The sequence below is a fragment of the Alexandromys fortis genome, unplaced genomic scaffold (genome assembly GCF_014885135.2).
Source record: "Alexandromys fortis isolate MF-2015 unplaced genomic scaffold, M_Fortis_MF-2015_v1.1 scaffold_5, whole genome shotgun sequence".
Classification (NCBI taxonomy): domain Eukaryota; kingdom Metazoa; phylum Chordata; class Mammalia; order Rodentia; family Cricetidae; genus Alexandromys; species Alexandromys fortis.
Genome location: NW_026067924.1, coordinates 30,779,343 through 30,799,978, shown reverse-complemented (window position 1 = coordinate 30,799,978; position 20,636 = coordinate 30,779,343). Strand labels below are relative to the sequence as shown.

Below are 20,636 nucleotides of genomic sequence, written 5' to 3'. Positions count from 1 at the left end.
ATAACATTTTCTCCTCAAAAGATACTTTATTTTTTTAATAAGATAATTTGATAGAAAACTGGTTTATTGGAAGTCTGTGGTTGGTGTTTGGAGATGATGATTTCCATTTTATAAACATTTCAGACTTGGGGTAGGTGGTTTTTCCAGACCAGAGAATGACTCTTAGCAGTTTTCTATGAGTCAGCAGTCCTCTAGCCCTGAGTTAACAAGAAAACACTGCACACTTTCTGTGATTCTCAATCAGGAACATGAGACACACATGGGACCATAGGGTATTGACCAGCAATACCCAAGATTTCTCCACCTGCTTAGCATTAGAATCTTGGAACTGGTGAGTGGGGCATTCCTGAGATAGGTTAGGCTAAAGAGGTGACACAAGAATTAACCTAGTAAAATCATTATAAGTCAGGATGGGAAACATCAGGAGGGAATTGATCATAGCTCTACCTAGAAATGATGCCAAGGCTGGGTTTTTTTTACTAATTTTATTTTTCTCTTCTTTTCTTTAAAGATAATTACATCTTACAGACCTTTAAATGTAAACAAACATTTATAAAGAATCATTTAGAGAACTTGGGTATAATTCTCTCCAAACTCCTTCCTGCTTTTTGGTGGGCGAAGTAATTTTTGACGATGATTACAGGGACTTTTCAGGGGGTGTTGGTTCATCAAACCACATTAGTCTATTAGGATTTCACAGGGTCTCATCTTCTGTGGAAACAAAAAACAGAACCTCTTTTCCAAAGCAACAAATCCTTAGACCCAAATTTTGAAGTCATGATATCTTTAGAACATATATGCTGGCTTAATTTAGCAGCCCACACAATGAAATGTCTCTCTGTATTTATCTTCTTCACAGGAAAAAAAATTAAAAAAAAACCACAATAATATAAATAATTTAGACTCTCTGTGAATTTTCCATCTTTACATGGCTTATTATTTTTACTCTACTACTTTTTCTACAAGTTTAATACTTATTTTATTATCTTTAATCCATGATTGTCTGTACTCTGTTTCTTTAAAGACTATATTTTATACATAAAACTCCACTTATAAATTCAGTTTGGATGTGACACAGTTTTAGGCACAAAATAAGATCTAAGAATTTATCATATAAGATTATGAGAATTTGATAATTTATTTAAACTTTATATAATAAAGATCTTTACTTACATGCACAACAGTTCTCATGTTGCAATCTCATTTACATTTTGTTTAAATTTGCTTGAAATTTTCCCCTTCTTCTCAAGGCTCTAAAAAGAGGGACATTTGCTCTAGTTAGAGGCTGCTTGCTTGTTTCCTGGCTGCCAAGACCCGAAATAACCACACAGAAACTGTATTATTACAACACTGCTTGGCGTTGTGCCCAGATCCATAGAGTCCCCCTAAAACCAACAAGGAGACAGTGTCCTGTATGTAAAAGCAAAGAGCCTTTATTTTCTGCAAGTTTTCAAACTCGATCCTTCTGTGCGTTCAACATTTTGGAATAAACGTAGAGCCCTGACTGAGCTCAGCTAGAGTTGGATTTTTATAGCAGTAAAGGTAGAGGGGGATTTCTAAGGTTCATGATGCCTGATTGGCTGACATTTGTCCAGGGGCGTCCTGATAAATGTGTGTTGGCAGGTGATCCTCTCTACAATGGTTGGAACATTAGGCATTTCCTTTGGATGGTGTGTTCCTTAGTGGTGCTCAGGTAATCTCAGTTTGTGGTTCTTCCTGAAACTGGGTATTGCTTCAAAGTAAACTACTGAAACTCGGGCCTCCATTAAACTTATCGATGGCTGAGTCTTACCAGTGATAATGGTTAGAAGCAAAGAATTTCCTTTGGGTGGGCTGTTTCTATTTAGCTTATCATGGTTGGTTCCTACTTTTCCCCCGTCACAAGCACCAATGACAGGACCCAATCCTGAAAATTTAGAGTGTTACAGTGTCAAAAATATGTTGGACTAGGAAGCTTCAAGTTTTCCTTATGTATACATCAGAAAAATCATGTAACCCAGGCTAACTGACATATAGTCTCTTAGTAAGCAGTCGACTGTGTACAGAAACTGTTTTGAGAAGGCTGCTTGTTTGTTCCATGCTTTTAAGAAAGAATTATTGGGATCTAAGAACTACTTATGTTAATAAATCCGTTAATTGACAACTTGGGCCTACTTTTCAGGCATATCAATCGACACTATAGGTAGTTGTTTTGTTCCCTATGCCAGGGAGTTCCCCCTTGTCTCAGCCTTTCAACCTTTTTTGATCAGGGAGCATGGGATTATATGTTCCTTTCTGCAACTACTTCAAACTGACATGGGGCATGGTTATCAGGGTCCAAGCAGGTTGAAAGGCTAGCCAAAGGTAGGGAGGGAATGTGGCACTCATCAGACTCTGTTGAAAGGGACAGGGAATGTTCATATCAGCTGGACTAGTCCACATCAGCTTTCAGAAAGTTCAGGACTCACCACCATTCAGAGAAGGTTGTCGTCAGCAACCGATGCTTAGATGCATCTTCCAGCCAACTGGAAGCCCATTGGAGATAAGTTTAAACTAGGAACAGAAATTAAAATTTATGTACTTAAAGAAAAATAATACATTATTGAAATCCATATTGTAGAAAAAGAGTAGATAGCAAGTATCTGTAAACAGAAAGAATAGACTCACACCTTTGAGTTCTGGCAAAAACTACAGATTTTGGTTAGAAGCATGTATATTTTTCTGCTGTCCATAGATTCATGTATGGTTTGGGAAGAGATGCCTTTGGCCTGATGAGAAACACCTTTTAGTTTATGTTTAAATGGCAATGAGACTAAATCTAAAATCTTAAACTTTTGACCCAAACAGTAACTGGTCATTGTTCTATCAGCTTATTAGAACTATACTATAGAGGGCAGGAAGAAATCAGAAATATTTTCAATATCTTACCCTGTATTTAAATTTTGAGTCATTTTTTAGATCCTCAAAGCTTATGAACCTTTATGTTCTCAGACATTAAAACTTTTTTTTAGGAAACCTAGTTTAGAATGCACTACCAAGCTGGCTATAGCTTTCTGGAAGGATCTGGATACCTTTTGCTGCCAAACTGACATTATAACTTCCCTAGCCATCAATACTATCAGAGATCTCAGAAGGATAAATAAAGTATATCTGAGTACAAATCAAGTAGTTACTGAATCAGTTAAAAATGACAGGAACAAGAGTCCATATACAGTTAGTCATACCCAGGTCTCCATAGCACTGGAGGCAGAAATATCCAGAACAGCAGTCTTACAGTCTTAGCTATTCCCATAAGATAAAATTTTTTTCCTGTGGAAGAGGGACATGGAAAAAAACTGACCTTATTTTTTCTAGGCAAAAGTGGTGCAATTAATTCTCCAATGTCCTGCTATTTGTCCACAGTCTGGACTGGGTCCTGGCAACAGGTGTTGCACTGAGGCACCTTGCCTAGTGGTTAGCATCATTGTAATCCAGGTGGAGACATCATGGTGTCCCACAAACTTCTTTGAGACCTTGGGTTATTGCTAGGATCTCAGAGTCTCTGTCTACTACAATAAGAGTTTTATCATTATTTTAAATGTCATATTCAGCAGATCTCTGATGTATGAGGACGGCCTAGGCATGTCTGATTAGACAAACTTTGTTTCTAGTTACTTAGTTTAAGTTTGACTTTGAAAACAAATACAGAGAACTTAATAAGGCTTATTCTTGTAACTAATTATATCAGTACTTTGAGGATGACTGACTAACTTGTATTTCCTAACAGTCTATAATACAAGACTAGAACTCAACACTCTGTAATAATTTTTCAATTAAAGCTAATAAAGAAACTGAATTAGTCATTTTGAAGGTAAAAACAGAACAAGTTTTATCTAGCTGTTAATGTTTTCTCCTGCTAAGGCAAGGAAAAGGTCCTAGGGTAAAATGGGAACAGGAGGGAGTCTAAGAGTTAACATTGTCCTAGGGCAAACTGAGACTCAGGTCTACCTTCCTGATGATCTATAGAACCCACCTTGACAGGTATGTACCAAGTTGCTTGGAAAAGCTGCCTTGGGCTTTATATTTCCCCCCCTTCACAAAGTAGCAATGACAGGACTCAATCATGGGTCCTATCTGTCCAGATCTCAAGGGGGTGATACTGGGACCTCAATAATATCAGTTGAACAGTATTGACCCTTTCTCAAATGAAAGCCTGCGAAAGTCTGTTGACGAGACAGGGACCAAGAGTAAGTAGCAGGAGCAAGATGGTTAGGGGGCCTATTAGGTTTGAGAGTAGTGATTAACCAGGGATACCAGTTGAACAAGTTTTCCTACCTTCCAGTTCCCAAGTGAGCCAGTCTGTTCCCTATCATTAATCCCTTAACAAGGCCATTGAATCTCTAATTACCCCAGAGGGATTGATTTAGAAACAACATTCTTCCCCCAAGGCAGCACGTGAAGAGGAGGTCCAAATCTCTTCGATTCTGTGAGGCAATCTCATCCAGGGAATCTAAGGAGGTCTCTAACTTGAGTATAGACTGTTCTATGTTTTTGAGATCTGAATTGATGGCCAACTGTAGGGCCTGGTAATCTTGGAGGATTAAGTCTGAGGTGCCCACCCTGGTAGCTCCACATATGGCCAGTCCTATCAGGGAAGAGAGCAATATAGCCCGTTTTCCCCTGACAGGAACAGGACATAAGGTCATTTCCATTTGGGCCTCTGTATAGTATTTTATGTTGACAAACAATTAGACCATCACACAAAATCCTCATCCTCTGTGAAGGACTTTCCCATGGATGCAGGGACTGAGTCCCAACGTGCAAGTCCACCATCCAGCAGATGCTGAATAGGTTTTATTTTGTATGCTGATGGTTTGGTTACATAGACCCGTTGGGGCTTGCCTTCCAGTGTGCACTACACAGGTCCCCGTACCTGTCAAATGTTGTAGTGAAAATTTTTCTTGGTTTTCCCAAGGGCAGAATTTTGGGAAGACTGAGGTATAAACACCAGCTATTGCAACTCTGACATAGAAAGGGGGTAAGGGGGTTGTGTATTCAGATAAAGCCAGCATTCTTTAGTCAGATTGGGTTTCAAGGCATTTATCACCTGGAAGGATTTTAAAACCAAGTCTCATAAAGGGTGTTGACCATATGAAGAATCTTGGCTCTGAGGGTTGGTTCCCAAGTGGACTACTGGTGTCTGGCCCCCTCCTGGGGATCTGGTGACTAGAGCCTCCTGAGGTACCAAGACTGAATTATATCCTATTGCCACTGTGGAGTTTGTCTGAACCTCTAATCTAATAGTGAAGAGGGCCCCTTGTACTGGCCCAAGATAAGGCTCAGGGCCAACATACATTTGAATACATCAGGTTTTACTAGTAGTCCATTTCTCCATCAGAGTCCATTTTCCTTGATCAGCAAATTCTATCCTGAAAGGTTTACATTTTTTTTCTTCCATAGGACTCACAATCCATATCATATATACCCTGTCAGACAGTGATCATATTATCTCTTATTGGTGGTGTCCACCAGACACCAGTACTCACACATTTCCAAGATGCACAGAAGTAAGATTCGGATCCCCCACATTGCCTGGACTGTGGAGATACAGGGCTTTAACCAAGGGCAAGGGTGTGCAACAAAGTCTTTCAAAGCAATTATGTAAGGAATCTGGTCCGGGTGTCCAAGTTCACCAAAAATCAGGACTTTTGTCCTAAAAATGATATACAGGCCAAAGGTTCCCTCTATTGGCCAACAGGTTCCAAATGCTGGCCATTTGGTCTTGCAAAATATGGTTGTAATTTCAGCCCCTGGCATCAATCTTTGGAAGCCCACCAAACCTTTACCCCTCCCCAGGAAAGTTCAAGACCACTTCTACAGGTTATTTAAACTTTCTCTCAGAGAATAAACATGGGGTTTTTCGTCTTCCTCTTCAGTGGTCGTGTCTGCTTTCTCTTCCCCCCTTGGGCCACCTGAGGGCACAGATGTCCGATTAAACCAGGATACCTTTTAATTTGTCCTAATTTTGTCTGGTTTAAATTATTTATATTGGTGGAGAGGTTTGTTTTTAGGAATATTCCTAACATTTTGGAGATTCTGCCAGGGGTGCTGTTTTTTTTTTTTTTTTTGTTTGTTTTTTTTTTTGTTTGTTTGTTTGTTTTACACAGGCTCAAGGCCATGTGTTGGAAAAGGCCCTTATTGCCTGTGCTCTCTGCCAGGCTCAAATTAGCTTACAGGCTAGATTGGCTTCATCTTGGTGTGCTCTCATTTTATGCTCTGTGCTGGTAGGGTAGGGGGTTATTTGTGTCTTTATTTGTCAATTTTTGGGCTTTCCGTTGAAGTCACGATTGTTCAGTGAAAGTTTGATCCAACTGGCTAAGGTGGGCTTAGCTGGTGTGAAAATTGCATGGTCAGGGACGCCTACCATTCAATTTTCACAATCCCTATCCCATTTTGGCTCAAGAGTTATCCCAGTGGATGCACTGTGATAGACTTGGGTATAGACTTTTAAAATGGGATCTTGCAATTCGAAGCCATATCTGTTATCGCCCCTGGGCTACCTCCTACAAAATGTTTATAAATTGGGACTTTCCAATACAGTCTGTCCTGAATGGCTAATTTCTTTATGCACTAAGATTTGGCCTCAATAAGACCTTGACAATGGAACACGATGGCCACTAGAGGGAACTCTTGAGTTTTCCATCCTCCGTGGCCTAAAAAATATTTGCCACCATGGGGATAAATGGACAGAACTTGCATGTGTCCACAGTTCTTGGGCACTTCGCTCTCGCCCCTCCCTCAGTAGCCAGTGTCTTGCAGCACCCGTTTTGGTCACCAGGGTCATGGTGCCTCCAGATTTCCAACCATCTTGAAATTGGGACCCTGACAACTCCACCATGACCATGCATCCAGAGGTACTGGCCACATCCCCACTCACTCAAACCCTTACTACCAGCCCCCTCCTGTGGAACAACATTCTCTACATTCCTCCCCTTACCTATACCCACCTCCCCCCCCCAAACAGGAAGTTCAAGGTCAACTTTCTCCTTAACCAGCTTCTTCCCTTCATCTCACTCCTGCCTCATCTTCCTACACCCCCTATGCTTCAACCTACTTCTTGGACCTCCTCTACACACTGGACTAACCCCTCCCAATCCTGTCTCCTCTCATAGCACATCTCACCATAATCCCGCCTTCCTCTGCCCTCTCTGGGAGGTAGGGGGAGTTGATGGCATTATTAAAGCCCATGTTCCCTTCTCTCTTCCAGAACTCTCTCAGATAGAAAAGTGGTTGGATTTCTTCTCTGTTAATCCTTCTGTTTATATTAAGGAGTTTTGCTATCTCTCCCAGGCCTACGATCTAAACTGGCATGACTTTTATGTCATCCAGACTTCTACTCTCATCCTGAGGAGTGAAGTAGAATTCAGACAGCAGCTAGACAGTATGCAGACCAGACTCACCTAATAGACAGTCCCTGTGGGGGAAGTGGCTGTGCTAGTCACCAAACCATACTGGGATTATCAACCTGGCCAAAACGGCTAACAGAGGCAGGGCATCATGGTCTGGTGCCTACTTCAGGATATGGAGTTGGTCTTTCAGAAAGCAGTTAATTTTGACTAATTTTGAGAGATCACACAGCTAGCTGATGAAAACCCAGCCATTTTTTAAAACTGATTACAAGAGACCATGGTCCAATATACTAGACTAGACCCAGCCTCCCCAGCAGGAGCCACAGTTCTGGCTAACCATTTTATTTCTGAGTCAGCACCAGATATTAGAAAAAAAATTAAAAAAGGATGAAAAAGGTTCAAACCTTCATTAAAAATTGATAAAAATGGCCTTTAAAGTTTTTAATGCCCAAGAAGAAATAGCTGAGTCCTCCTGACAGATGAAGCTACAACAGATAGGAATGCTTCGAGCATAAGCCCTAGCAGCTGCCCTAAGGCCACTGGGACCCCCCAGAAGAGGGACAAGGGAAATCAACCACAAGGTTATATCCTGCTAGAGCTTAGCCTACGTCACCCTTGATGGCAGCCTGCTTCAAATGTGGTCTAAATGGCTATTTGGCATGATATTGCCTTGGACCTTTGCCTATGAAGCCATGCCCTATGTGCCAGAAAACTGGACACTGAAGATCACAATTTCCCCATACGGGCTCATCCTCTATGCCATGGAGGTCCAGCCTCAACAACATTGGTAAATGAGACTGTGTCAGCCTTCAGACTTCTTGGCCTTGCAGACTATTGATGCAGCCCAGACTTGGTGACTCCCATAGCCCTCTCTGAGCCTAGGGTAATGCTGCAGGTAGGAGGTAAGTCCATTGCTCTGCTTTTGAACATGGGAGTTTCCTACCCTGTTTTAACATTTCATTCAGTCATGGGGGTAGAAGGGACCCACTCCTCCCCACTTAAATCTCTGACACTGTCCCTGCATTCTTTCAGGGCAATTTTCTCATTCATTCTTTTCAAGTTATATCTGCTTGCCCTGCATCTCTACTTGGTTGAGATATTCTCAAATATTGTCTCAAATATTGAAACAAGTATCAGTTCTTCTTTTTTATAGGGTTATATAATCACATGGCAAACAACCGTGAGTGGATATAGTATTCATTTTTCACTGAGTTGCACTCCCGTGCTATCCTATGTCTCTGTATTTCTTTTGTCTCTCTGTCTATTCTGCCTAACATTTCTAATCCACATGCCCCTACTGTGGAATGTACAAACTCATCAAGGCCACACCCCAAGACTTGGGTTACATTTTTTTAAAGATTTATTTATTTATTATGTATACAACATTCTGCCTCGATGTATGCCTGCACGCCAGAGGGCGCCAGATCTCAGTACAGATGGTTGTGAGCCACCATGTGGTTGCTGGGAATTGAAATTAGGACCTCTGGAAGTGCAGCCAGTGCTCTTAACCTCTGAGCCATCTAACCCAAGACTCTTTCATGTAGAATAAATATTGAAAGGACAATAAAAAAAACATAGTTGAACAAGTACAGAATAATGAACCGCTCAGAAAATCATCACACATTGAAATCAACTTGACATTGATGATTAATGAAATGTCCCTTTCCTAAGAAAGTCCAAACCTTTGAGTCATGGTCAAAGTTCTCAGAGCTAGAAAAAAAATAAAATAAAGGAGAGAGAACAGCATTCTTTCAATATTTTACTGTCACAGTCTGTTGAAAAATTATCTCATGAATGACTTACACAAACAAGAATGTAAAAGAACCATTTTGTTTTGCTGAAAGATGAATCAAGATACATTTTCATCTAAGGTTTCATGATGAAGTGGGGTTAGCAGTCATGTCCAATTTACCTTTGGTAGTAGATCATTAATCTGAAAAAATGAGATAGGTTAGAACTTGACCACAATTCTTTTACTTATCAAATTCACACAGCTTAGCCAAGCAGGAATAGCTAGATACAGATTAATAGTATGTCATCTATTAATTCGACCTGTACATGTATTTGTACAATTCTCAGAAATGATGCTGTATCTCATTAACACCTGAGTCTGGTTTCCCTTCACTCATGTCAGATGACTCACAACTGCCTATAACTCCGGTTCCATCGAATTCCACACCTTCTTCTGGCTTTGACGTCTCATATCTGGACTCCCCCCAAATACATACATACATATATACATACATACGTTTGCATGATACGTTTCACAAAAAAATCAGTAGCAAGACTGATTTCTCTAATACTCATGGATAACATAATCTGGAGAATCTGGGAGTCTGCTTCAAACTGGAACATTTCTGAAAGTACACTTCAGTTTCCACACATCCTTGATTTTTTTTTTTTTGAATACCCTTAGACCCAAGACACAAATGTTAACTTATGGGCACAGTGGTTCCAAATCCCAGTACAGGGACGAAGTGACCATCATTCCGTGCCACATGCAGATATACAGAACTCATAGCTTGTCAATCATACAATTACACAGGTCTTGAGTCTTCTGCTTGCACAGGGTACAGTCCAGACAAATGTGAAAGCTCCTTAAATATCTAGTGGAAAGTTAAACAGTGGCATGTGGGAGGAGCTGCTTAAAGCAATAGTCCACAGGAAAGAGAGCTAAAGGCTGCTTGCATTTGTATGAATGTGGACTCTAATAAATTACTGCAGAGTGAAAATGAAAGCATGAATTTCTCATTTTGTTCATAATCCACATTGACTTCTTTAAAGTGAAAACAGGAAACTGGTGGATTGTAACTGATCAATCATATGTTGCCTACAACTGCTGCTGGGAGCTCAGTTTCTCTTGAAAAGATATCTTCTTTATTTTGTAAACAGTAAGATTCTCATTGTGACTTTTCAATACAGAGACATGATATCTTGACCATACTGCCTTGTCCACAATATCTTTTGTTCTCTCCCTGACTCCCTAAACAGTCCCCCTTCTACTCTATGTCTTTCTGAAAAACTAGACACCATTTATGGAGAACACATAAGCTATTTGCCTTCCCAAGTTGTTATTTTTATGTTTATCGAGATCCTTTTCACCTGGCTTCATCCATTTTGACGCAAATAAGATAATACTTTCTTCCTTATATCTTAATAAAAGTCCACTTTATATGTAAGCCACATTTTCTTTGTCTATTTGTGCTCTGATTGGAACCTAGACTGATTCTATATATTGGTCACTGCAAAGTACCTTTAAAAACACGGGTCTGTAGATATTGCTATTATACTCATTTTGATTCATTTGCATACACTTCAGGAGCAGCATATCTAGAACAAAATGTTTATGTTTTAGCTTTCTGAAGCTACTCATACTGATTTCCATACTGGCTGAAGTAACTGACATTCTTACCAGCATTATAGAAGGACCCCACCACCACCCTTCCTCAACAGCATTCATTGGTCTTTATATTCTGGATTCAGTCATCTGATTGGTAACAGGATCTCTAGCTTTTATTTGCATTTCCTTGATTTCCATGAACAGTGAACATTTTTTTATACTCTTATTAGTCATCCTAGAGCTCTTTACTTTTTTTTTCATTTATGGTTGAATGGCTTAATATTTGGATTGTTCAGTTCTTTAAATGTTCTGGATGCTCACACTTTGGAAGATGAATAGCTGCTAAAGGTCCACTTGCGTCCTGTAGGCTGTTCCTTCTCTTTGATAATTGTTTCTTTTCCTGTTGCTTGTGGTTTTCCATAAGTTCTATATGCTATGCTGAGATTTACATACCAGCTAGGAGAATTATCTCTTCTATTTGTAAGTACCTTCTAAGTAACCAACCTTCTCTTTGAGACTTTATTTTCTATTCAACTCAGAAAGAATGACTTAATGAAAGAATACAGCAGTTTACAAAAACAGCTGAGTTTGCCGTGTTTCACCTATGTGATGTTGATTACACACACAACTGAGTGGAGCACCCTCAGAGGTAATAATGGTACAGCCACCTCTTCTCTTGGAGGTGAGGAATGGCAAGATTGCTTGCTACACTAGCAATTGCATTATCCCTGAAATAGATAAAAAGACAAACACAAGTAATACTGCTTCATCTTGTCTGTGGGGAAAATTAAAACATGGCCATCTTTTACTATGTAGTGTTGATTGGAATGTCTTTTTGAGGAATGGGCTGTGCTCCATGATTACAAAGATTTGTCCCAAGCCTCTGAGAAACTAGATAACATACTACAACCCCTGGAAGTAACAAATATAGGATGGAATTGTAAACAAGCTATAATGTCAGTTGTGCAGCCCTTGCTCTGGGCAATAAAACAAGAAACTAAGCAAGAAGTCAATAAAAAATAAAAACTTGTCTGAATAAGAGAGGAAGGACAATAAGAAAAGGACATTGATGCATGTGTTATCTGTATGAGCAATAAAAGGTGCTGACACAATATCCTGAGTACAAATCTAAGCTGTGATAAAGAAAGGAGTGATCCAAGTAGTGGATAACATAAGACAGGATTATAGTAGCCTTTAAAACATATCACAGAGCTGGTTTCCAACTTGGTACATGAGATGAAAGCTTAAGGATTCACTAGTGTCAGGAGAATATTAACACTGCTACTGTTCAGGCTTCTATAGCATCATTGTTTCTCAAGGTATTGAAAGCCGTACCCACCCTTAGCTGAGGAGCTATTGATAGCTGATGGCTGGTTAGGGAGGGAGTGTCATTTTGCATTAATTCTGTGGCTCCTGGAAAGTGAGTAATGCTGAGTATATGAGCAGCACAAACTGAACTCCTTTTGAAATTAAGGAAAAAAAATACAAGAGGTTGGTACATGTTCAATGTATATAGGTGAAGTTAGGGGAAATGGAGGAGTCAAAAATGATCACAATATAATAATCATTGTGATACTTCCAAATAATTATTAAAAAATATTGTTAAAAGAAAAATAGAGCATAGTTGCTCACACTTTTAATTCAGTACTCAGGAATTAGAAGTAGACAGAACTCTGTGAATTTGAGGCCAGTTTGGTCTACAAAGGGACTTCTAGAACAGTCAAAATTTTGTAGAGACCCTGCTTCAAAACAAGAAGGAAAGAAGGAAGAAAGGAAGAAAGGAAGGAAGGAAGAAAGGGAGGGAGGGAGGGAGGGAGGAAGGAAGGAAGAAAAGGAGGGAGGGAGGCAGAAGGGAGGGAAAAAGGAATGAATGAAGGAAGAAGGAAGAAAAGAAGGAAATAGCACCTAACATTCCCACTCCGCTACCACTATCAATTCTACTCCTAAATTTTCTTCAAATAATTGTCAAGAATATGGAAGGTCAAGATTACAAACTAATAAACTAGCTAGATATGTTTTGTACATGGTGGTAGAAACCCTGAAACTTCTGGGTTAGGGATAAATGAGAATTTGTTACTCATGACAATATCTGTAGCCAAAGTAAGGTCACTTTTGCATCAGTTCCTGCATTGCTAGTTTTCAGAGCATGAAGTGAAACAATTCAATGGCACATGAACATTCAGTAGGTTGAGTAAAAAGAGAAAAACCTTGGGTAATGGGAACCCATGTTATTTACAATGAACAGTAAAAATGGCTGTCTCTTTGACAAGGAGATTGGCTGTTTACTTTATTAGACATGATTCCCATTTCCTTGAAGGGAGATGCTGTCTTTATACACCAAGACTGTTCAATATGCAAACTTGTTGAATAAATGTAGAATGAAGCACAGTCAGTCCCTCCACTTGTCACATGTAAGAAACATGTAAGAAATCCTAGCAGGTAGATAATTATATGTTCCTACCCCTAGGCACAGAACACGAGTCAATTGTTACTGCTAGGAATGCATGTGACAGTTTGTTCTAAGTGTATATCCCTTTATTAGCTGATCACACTCCAGTGGAGGACGACACATTCAGAATTATTTTGGCAGCACAAACTAATCTTAAGAGGTTTTTGTTTTTGTTGTTTGTTTGTTTGTTTTGGTTGGTTGGTTGATTGGTTGGTTAGTTGGTTGGTTGGTATTTTTTATTTTTTTTAGGACACAAAGTTAGATGGGTAGGGAAGAGGAATGAATCTGGGAAGACCTGAAGATAAGTATGCATTGCCTGAGATTACTGTCCTGCCAGGTCCTGAGGCTGTTTAGTCCGAAAGAAATACACAGAAGTCTACATTAATGATAAACGGGTTGGACTCTTAGCTCAGGCCTGCTATTAACTATTACAGCCTACATTAACCCAGAATTCTTGTCTGTGTCAGCCATGTGAATTAGCACCTTTGATCAGCAAGGCATTCTCATGTTGCTTCCTCTGCATCTGGGTTAGGACTGCAGACTCAGCCTTTCCTTTTCTAAGAATTCTGCTGTTCCTGCCTGGCTACTGGCAAGTCATCGTTTTATTAAACCAGTACAACTTACAAAATGTTACAGGGTACAGGACCATTGTCCCACAGCAAGTATGAACACAATGCATACAAAATTCTTAAAGAACAGATTTTAAGAAAAAATAAATATAAAGAGCAGAATAAATAAGTAAATAGAAGACAATGAAGAAAACAGAAAATCAAAAATAAACAAAACATCAAAAAGTAAAATTTAAAAAAATATAAGAGATCAAACAGAATTAATTTCAATAGATGCTTATTGATTTCTTTTTTAAGTTTTATTTTTGCTTTTTAATTATGTGTATATCTTTGGGGGAGGGGAAGGTAAGTGCATATGAATACGTGTGGCCAAAGAGGCCAAAAGATGGACTTAGATGTCCTGGAGGCAGAGTTACATGCAATTGCGCAGTGCCAACATGTGTGCTAAGGAACCACATTGCAAGAACAGTAAACCCTCTTTCCCACTGAGCCTTCTCCAGTCCACCCCCTCCCCACTTCTCATTGAATACTTCAGGTTTTATTTGGTTACTAGCCTACTTTTTCCAGTAGGCTTTCCTATTCAAAAGGTTTTTTCTCTCTCTGCATCTAACTCTCTTTTTTTCTCCTTCTCTCTCTCTCTCTCCTCCTTTACTCCATTTATCTCAACAAAACTCCCCACTTAAAAATATTTATATGCAAACTTAGACTAAATTTTCCAAGTTTATTATAAAGCAATGCCTGGAGGAAAAACAGATATTCAACAAAATTTTGCTAGGGAATAAAAAAAAGAATGCATGCCACTGCCAAATTTGCTTTGATAACTAAGAAATCAAGTAAGTTAGTAAGACCTATTCTTTACAACCAGAAAGGTGCTCTAAAATTCTTGAATAAAGTTTGATAATTTGTAAACAATACATTTGAAAGTATATGATCCATGTGTTGAAATTGATTCTAATTTTGTAAATAACAATGCAGTCATGAAATTACATAAAAAATCAAGAAAGCTACATCAAATATTTTTTATCTTATAAATTCTCTGTAACTTGTGTGTTATTTTATAATCATCCGGGAAAACACTTGAGATTTTTGTAACATTTGACAAGCACACGGAGGCAGAAATCCTGCCTCTCAACCACTCCACCAAATACAGATACACATTGTCTGGAGGGAGGAGAGTCTCTGTAATGGTTAACTGCTCATGCTCAGTATTCTTCCAAAAATGGATAGTGAGGGTGATCCACGGCACTGAAAGAAAAGAAGAAACACTGGTTGTTCACGAGTCACACTTCTGATTAACAAAATGAGGACACTCATGATTTGAGAACCCACAAAATCTTCAGTGGACCCTGTCTTGCTAAATGCAATGGAATATATCAGCAATTAAGGTTGTGGATCAACTGATTTAATTATTTTCTTCTTAGAATTTTATTATGATTCACTCTGTGCCAAGACTTGCTTGTGGAGGTCAAAGGACACCTTTGATATAGCTTGGTAAAGGACTGTCCCAGGGCAAATGTCAATGGACACTGAGAGGAGGAAGCTGAAAGAGAATTATGTTTTCCCTAGGACTTATTCATATCACCTTTGAGAGTTCATCTTTCACACAGATTATTCAAAGTACATGTTAAACTGCTTTAGTATGAACAAAGTTAGAATAGGTTTTAGTGGAAACAAAGTTAAAATAGTCTTGATGCATAGCTGTACATTCATTATTATTGAATTCTCTTTTATTTATTTGGATTACAATAAACACTAATGAGAAAGTATTTTCATGGGCCTCTTACTATATCATTAGCCATAGATAGTCTGTTCTCTGAGTCTAATGGGCAAGTGAACCCTGAAGACATTTGTTTTGGCCATATGTCATAGTATATTCTTTAATATAAGTTCACAATGTTGCAACTTTGCCCATTGGGGGGACAAGGTCACATGTATTCTGTGTTTCAGTTGAAATCACTGTGTATCAAGGATGACCTTAAACTTCTCATCCTCCTGTTTCTTTTTCCCCGGGGCTAAAAATAATGGTTTAGGCTATCATGTCTGTTTTTTTGGCTTGGGAAGTGATGAACCAATCAGTCTCCAATCCCAGATTGGCCAGTTTTGAAATGGGGTTGTCCTGAGTCTCATTGCATATTTGAACTTCAGAAGGAATTTCTCTCTTCTGAGGTCCATAGGGATGCCTTCCTTTGTTGCAAACCTATTCTGAAAATCAGGTGTGTTTCCTGTAATGACACTGTGTTAAAATACTATCATGTGTTGTTTCAGATCACTAAAAAGCTGGCTCTGGAAGCAGAGTTGCCACTTCCTGCATTTAAGACCCAAATTATTTTGTCTCGATGTATCCTCTTGTTTAGGCCCCTTGTCTAGGGTTGGGATCCTTCCACCCCCCAAAAATCTCTGACAGGGAATGAAGAAAGCAGTAAAACAGCCCAAGAGTGAAAACATCATGCTTTTAGAGCAGTGACAGGTTTCCATAAGGTAAATTGCCTGCCATTGGACAAAGAAGCTGGAAGTTCAGCCATGGGAACTGCCTCATCTTCCCCTGTGACCTGCATATAATGATATACTGTTCTTCTGTGTGAACTCTGTTCCCATAGCACTTTGTTTACTCCCAAGAGGAGAGTGCCTTCCACCTGCCAAAGAATGTCAAGGGTAAGATGTGTCCCCTCCCCTTATTAGCTGTGCAGCTTTGTGTGCTCAAAGGCATTATTCAAACAACCCCCTCCAGACCAGAAATCTCTGTCTCTTGAGCACTTCTAGTGATAAGAAATAATCTGAATGTTTTCCATCATTTCTCTCCCCCTCCTTTGAACTCTGAGCTTTCCATAATAAAGAAAACTTCACAGAATGTCAGTAAAGGCATTCTTGAGCAGCAGATCCTAGAGTCTCTGGTTCTGTTGAATCTTGAATTTGACTTCAATTCCTCACCACCAGTCACTGGTAGATCTCCATATTCCCAGGTCTCTGCTGGATGTTATAAACACCCATTTGGATAATGTTATCTCTCTCTCTCTCTCTTTTTTTTTTTTCACTTGGAATCCTCGCCCTAGGGGCTCACTCTTCTCTGCTCAAGACTGTCTATTAGGAACTGCCTCAACTTTCCCAGTTGGACTTTGCTGAATGTTTGTAAGCATCAAATTTATTAATACAACCTTTATGCTGTCATGTGCCCTTATACCTAGAAGCCACACCTGAGCAGACCCTGTCCTCTGTTTGAGGCCCTCTCTATTGAGAACTCAGGCTGGTCGTTTTAAAGTTGCTGTCTCAGTCAACTTCTGGATATTTTGAGTGCACAATTTAATTATGTTTGCAAACTTTTTATCTGTCACTACTTATTATTTTACACACACACACACACACATATATGTTAAACTCACTCATTCAAAATCAAATGCTGAGCTAAACTGATCATTTCATGGAGCCTCTAGAACATCATCATAGTTCACCTCCATGTTTCATAAAGGAAATAACCTATAAAACTGTCTAGTGGGATTACTTACAATGACAATTTAACATATCGAAAATTTCTGTTGAGGCCATTAATCGCTTTCATGTCTTCTGGGGTCAATTCAAAATCAAACACCTAGAAAGAAAGGCAGATTCAGAAAAAAATAAAAATAATAAATAAATAAATAAGCCATTGAAGCGTCTCTCTACCTGGAAATATAAGGGTGATAGCACCAAGGGTGGCTTTAAGAGAAGAATTTTATTCACCATTAGCCTCTAGATGGCCTGGGTCTCACAACTTTTGGCTGAATATGGCAGGCTTTTCCTTTCCCCTTTCTTTCTTACTTTGAGTGCTTGTGAGTGTGCCCTCAAACACACATACATACAGAAAATAAATATAGGGTAAAATTTTAACCATATGGTATTCTAAACAAAACAAGTAAAAAAATCCCTGACTGATAGGAGAGACTAGATAGTACACATATGAGAAATCAGTTAAGGAATAACTTTAATCATTGATTTCTTCATATGGTCAATCTATAAATTTATCTAGCTCCTATTCTTCATATAGAAACACCAGTGATTAAAGGGAAAATGGCCATGTATAACATCACATACCTCAGAAAGCATGCCAGCATATAACTAAATAATTGTAAGTTAATGGAAAACACACACAGACGCATGACCATAACTATGGAAGTTAAAAAAAAAGAAAGCAAAAATGTATTGGAGTAGTGCAGTAAATTAGCCAGCAAGTAGTTTTATTTGAATTTAATCTTAATCCAAATGGCAGTCCTTAGTACAAACAGGTATTCAAAAATCATAGATACCCATCTGAAAAGACTACCACAACCAACTGAAGTAATGGAGATACAATACAGCTTGTTACAGAGGTTGTAAAAGGCAAAACTAGTATGGAGGAAAACCAGGTTTTCACTGAAGGCTTTTTCTGCTGCCTTTTCAAACTGCTGTCTGTAGCACATGGCAGCAATGCATGGGAGCAAATAAATAGCAAGTGTTCCCATGTGAGGGAAATTGCTCCCAAGGCCTCATTCTGGAGAAATGTCCCTGGGCCTTTACCTCGAAGTTCTCTTTGATTCTCTTCTCATTGAAGCTCTTGGCCAAAACTACCACACCCCTCTGTAGCTGGTAGCGCAGGGCAACCTGGCCTGGAGTTCTGTTGTGTTTCTTGGCAATAGTCTTTAAGATGGGTTCCTCCAGAAGGTATGGGCTATCACTGCTTACCCTGAAAAAAATTCAGACATATACTCACAGAGATACCAAATCTGGAATATATTGCCCCCTTACCTATATTCTCAGACATTTGAGAAGTACAATATAGTATAATTAAAGCAGAATTTCGTGAGTATTCACAGGGATTTATTTTTTATTGTAGCAATTATAAACAACTAAGTAATCCATCAGAAGATGGAAAGACAAATACTGTGTATGATAGGTATCCATATAGTAAAATATAGCAGAAATACAGAAACTCCCTTTTATCCTCAGAGGGACTGGGAATAGCACTGTTCCCAATGTGTACTATAAATATGTATGTATATATATGTATATATATGAAATGATACTTTTTCCAAGTTATGTTTGATGAATAAGTGAATCTTATATTTGATGGTATACAAAGCTAGCATGAATTTCCTTTTTCTTCTTGAAAATTTCAGGATAGAAGATTCACTCTTATCATGGATCTTAGAAATCTCAGTGTATAAATTTTCTCTTTTATTAAGCTGAGAACTAGCACATTTTAAAGTGAAGTAAGTGCCCTCTTTGCCCTATCCAACTTTCAAGCACTCCTATTCTTATGCTTTTGAGACATTAATAAGTAAAATAAAAAGTTCCTCAATGCAAGCCCTGCCATGCTATGATGGTTGTCCTGATAAACCAAACAATGAACAAGTGACTAGCAAATATGGAGTAGATTTGGTGAGAATACAGTAAAAAAAGGTTAATCGTCCCAGACAGCATGTGATTTCATCAAGTTACTTAGAATAATATGCAATTTCAAATTAAGAATTGCATATTTTTAAAATTTTTCCATTGATAATTTCAAGCTACCATTAATTGATAACTAAAAGTATGGAAAGGAAAAGAAAGGATGGAAGTAAAAGAAAGAGAAAAAAGACAGAGATAGAGAGGGAAAGAGAGGAAGGAAGGAAAGAATTCAGGAGAATTACTATAAAATTTCATGAGCTCGGGTAATTGTGATGACACAGGCCACAAAAGCATAGACATGTGAATTCTAGATAGGCATGGGAGCAGAAGTCTGCAATCCTAGCACTTGGGAAACTAAAGCAAGAGTTCCACATTCATGAGTTTGAAGACAGCCTGCTCTACATAGCATGATCCTAATTCAACCCATTCCCCTTAACCAAAAATACATCACTCCTGAAGAAAAGGCAAAACTTCTCAAGAGCAAATGAACAGTACAAAATCTAATAGTCTGAGAAGTGGCGAAACTGTCTCAGAAGTAATAAAAACTTGAAAGGCATACAAAACGCTATTTATTATTATTATTGATTAACATCTGTTTTATTTTGTTTACTTAAGAAAATTAAGTTTTTACAAATAAGGCTAAGCTCAGGACAAGAGACAATGTCTTTGACAGTCATCAAATGTCTTCTTTCTCATGCTCTGTCTTAGCTATGGTTTCTATTGCTATAATAAAGCACCATGACAAACACAGCCTGGGAAGGAGAGGGCTTGTCTCATCTTACACTTCCCCATCACAGTCCATCCTCAAAGGGGTTCACAGCAGGAGCTGAAGCAGAGGCCATGGAGAAAGGTGGCCACTGCCTTTTTCAACTTGTTTTCATATACAGCTCTGGACCACAATGGTGGCCTCACACACAGTGGGCTGGGCCCTCACAATCCAATAATTAATAAAAACAATATCACACAGACTTGCCAATTGGTCAATCTTATAGAGACAATTTTTTTTAGTTATAATCTCTTCCTCCTACCAGATAAGTCTAGGCATGTGTCAAGTGTCAAGTTAACAAAACAAAACAAAACAAAAAAAAAAGAAAGAAAGAAAGAAGGAAAGAAAAAAATAAAAAAAAATCAACCAGTGTGGGCATATACAAATCTACCATCTCTGAGTCTACAAAGAGAACTCAGAATTCACTGATAAATGTAATAGCGTACTAGTTTCATAAGCCTAAGAAATTTTAACATATCAATGTACATACAACTATAAGTTCATGAATTCAGCTGCATATATCCTTTGAAAAATATCTTATAACATGTTAGATACCATTTAAGTCAATATCAGCACTTGGAAAGACGTCATGTTTTCTTCTGGAATTTTCTTTTGGGTTTCTGTATAACATTAGCTGATTTTATGAGGGAAGATGGTTCTAAGTCCCTCCTAAATTAAACATTAAATATTGCAGAAATAAGGAAGTTTCTAGAAAGGATGTGAATGTGGGCTTTACATTCCACCCACT

At 38.6% G+C, this 20,636-nt stretch overlaps 1 protein-coding gene and 1 long non-coding RNA gene across 4 annotated transcripts in view; both read right to left on the bottom strand.

Annotated features, from left to right (window-relative positions):
* Positions 1-67: 67 nt before the first annotated feature.
* LOC126501696 (uncharacterized) lies at positions 68-5,602 on the bottom strand. The gene is made up of 4 exons (XR_007591778.1): positions 5,505-5,602; positions 2,448-2,532; positions 1,174-1,253; positions 68-711 (listed from the first exon to the last, which is right to left on the bottom strand). It is a non-coding gene; the product is annotated as an uncharacterized lncRNA (long non-coding RNA).
* An 8,408-nt stretch (positions 5,603-14,010) lies between these two features.
* LOC126501681 (aldo-keto reductase family 1 member C15-like) overlaps positions 14,011-20,636 on the bottom strand; it is a 28,896-nt gene continuing 22,270 nt past the window's right edge. For 2 of the 3 annotated variants that reach the window (XM_050142479.1, XM_050142480.1), the window contains exons 9-11: positions 18,253-18,418; positions 17,226-17,308; positions 14,011-14,970 (exon numbers count right to left, since the gene is read on the bottom strand). In XM_050142479.1, coding sequence (XP_049998436.1) covers positions 14,928-14,970; positions 17,226-17,308; positions 18,253-18,418 — 292 coding nt within the window. In that variant the 3' untranslated portion in view covers positions 14,011-14,927. Of the gene's footprint in view, positions 14,971-17,225; positions 17,309-18,252; positions 18,419-20,636 lie in introns of those variants that run through there. The other variant, XM_050142481.1, reaches the window with a different exon arrangement.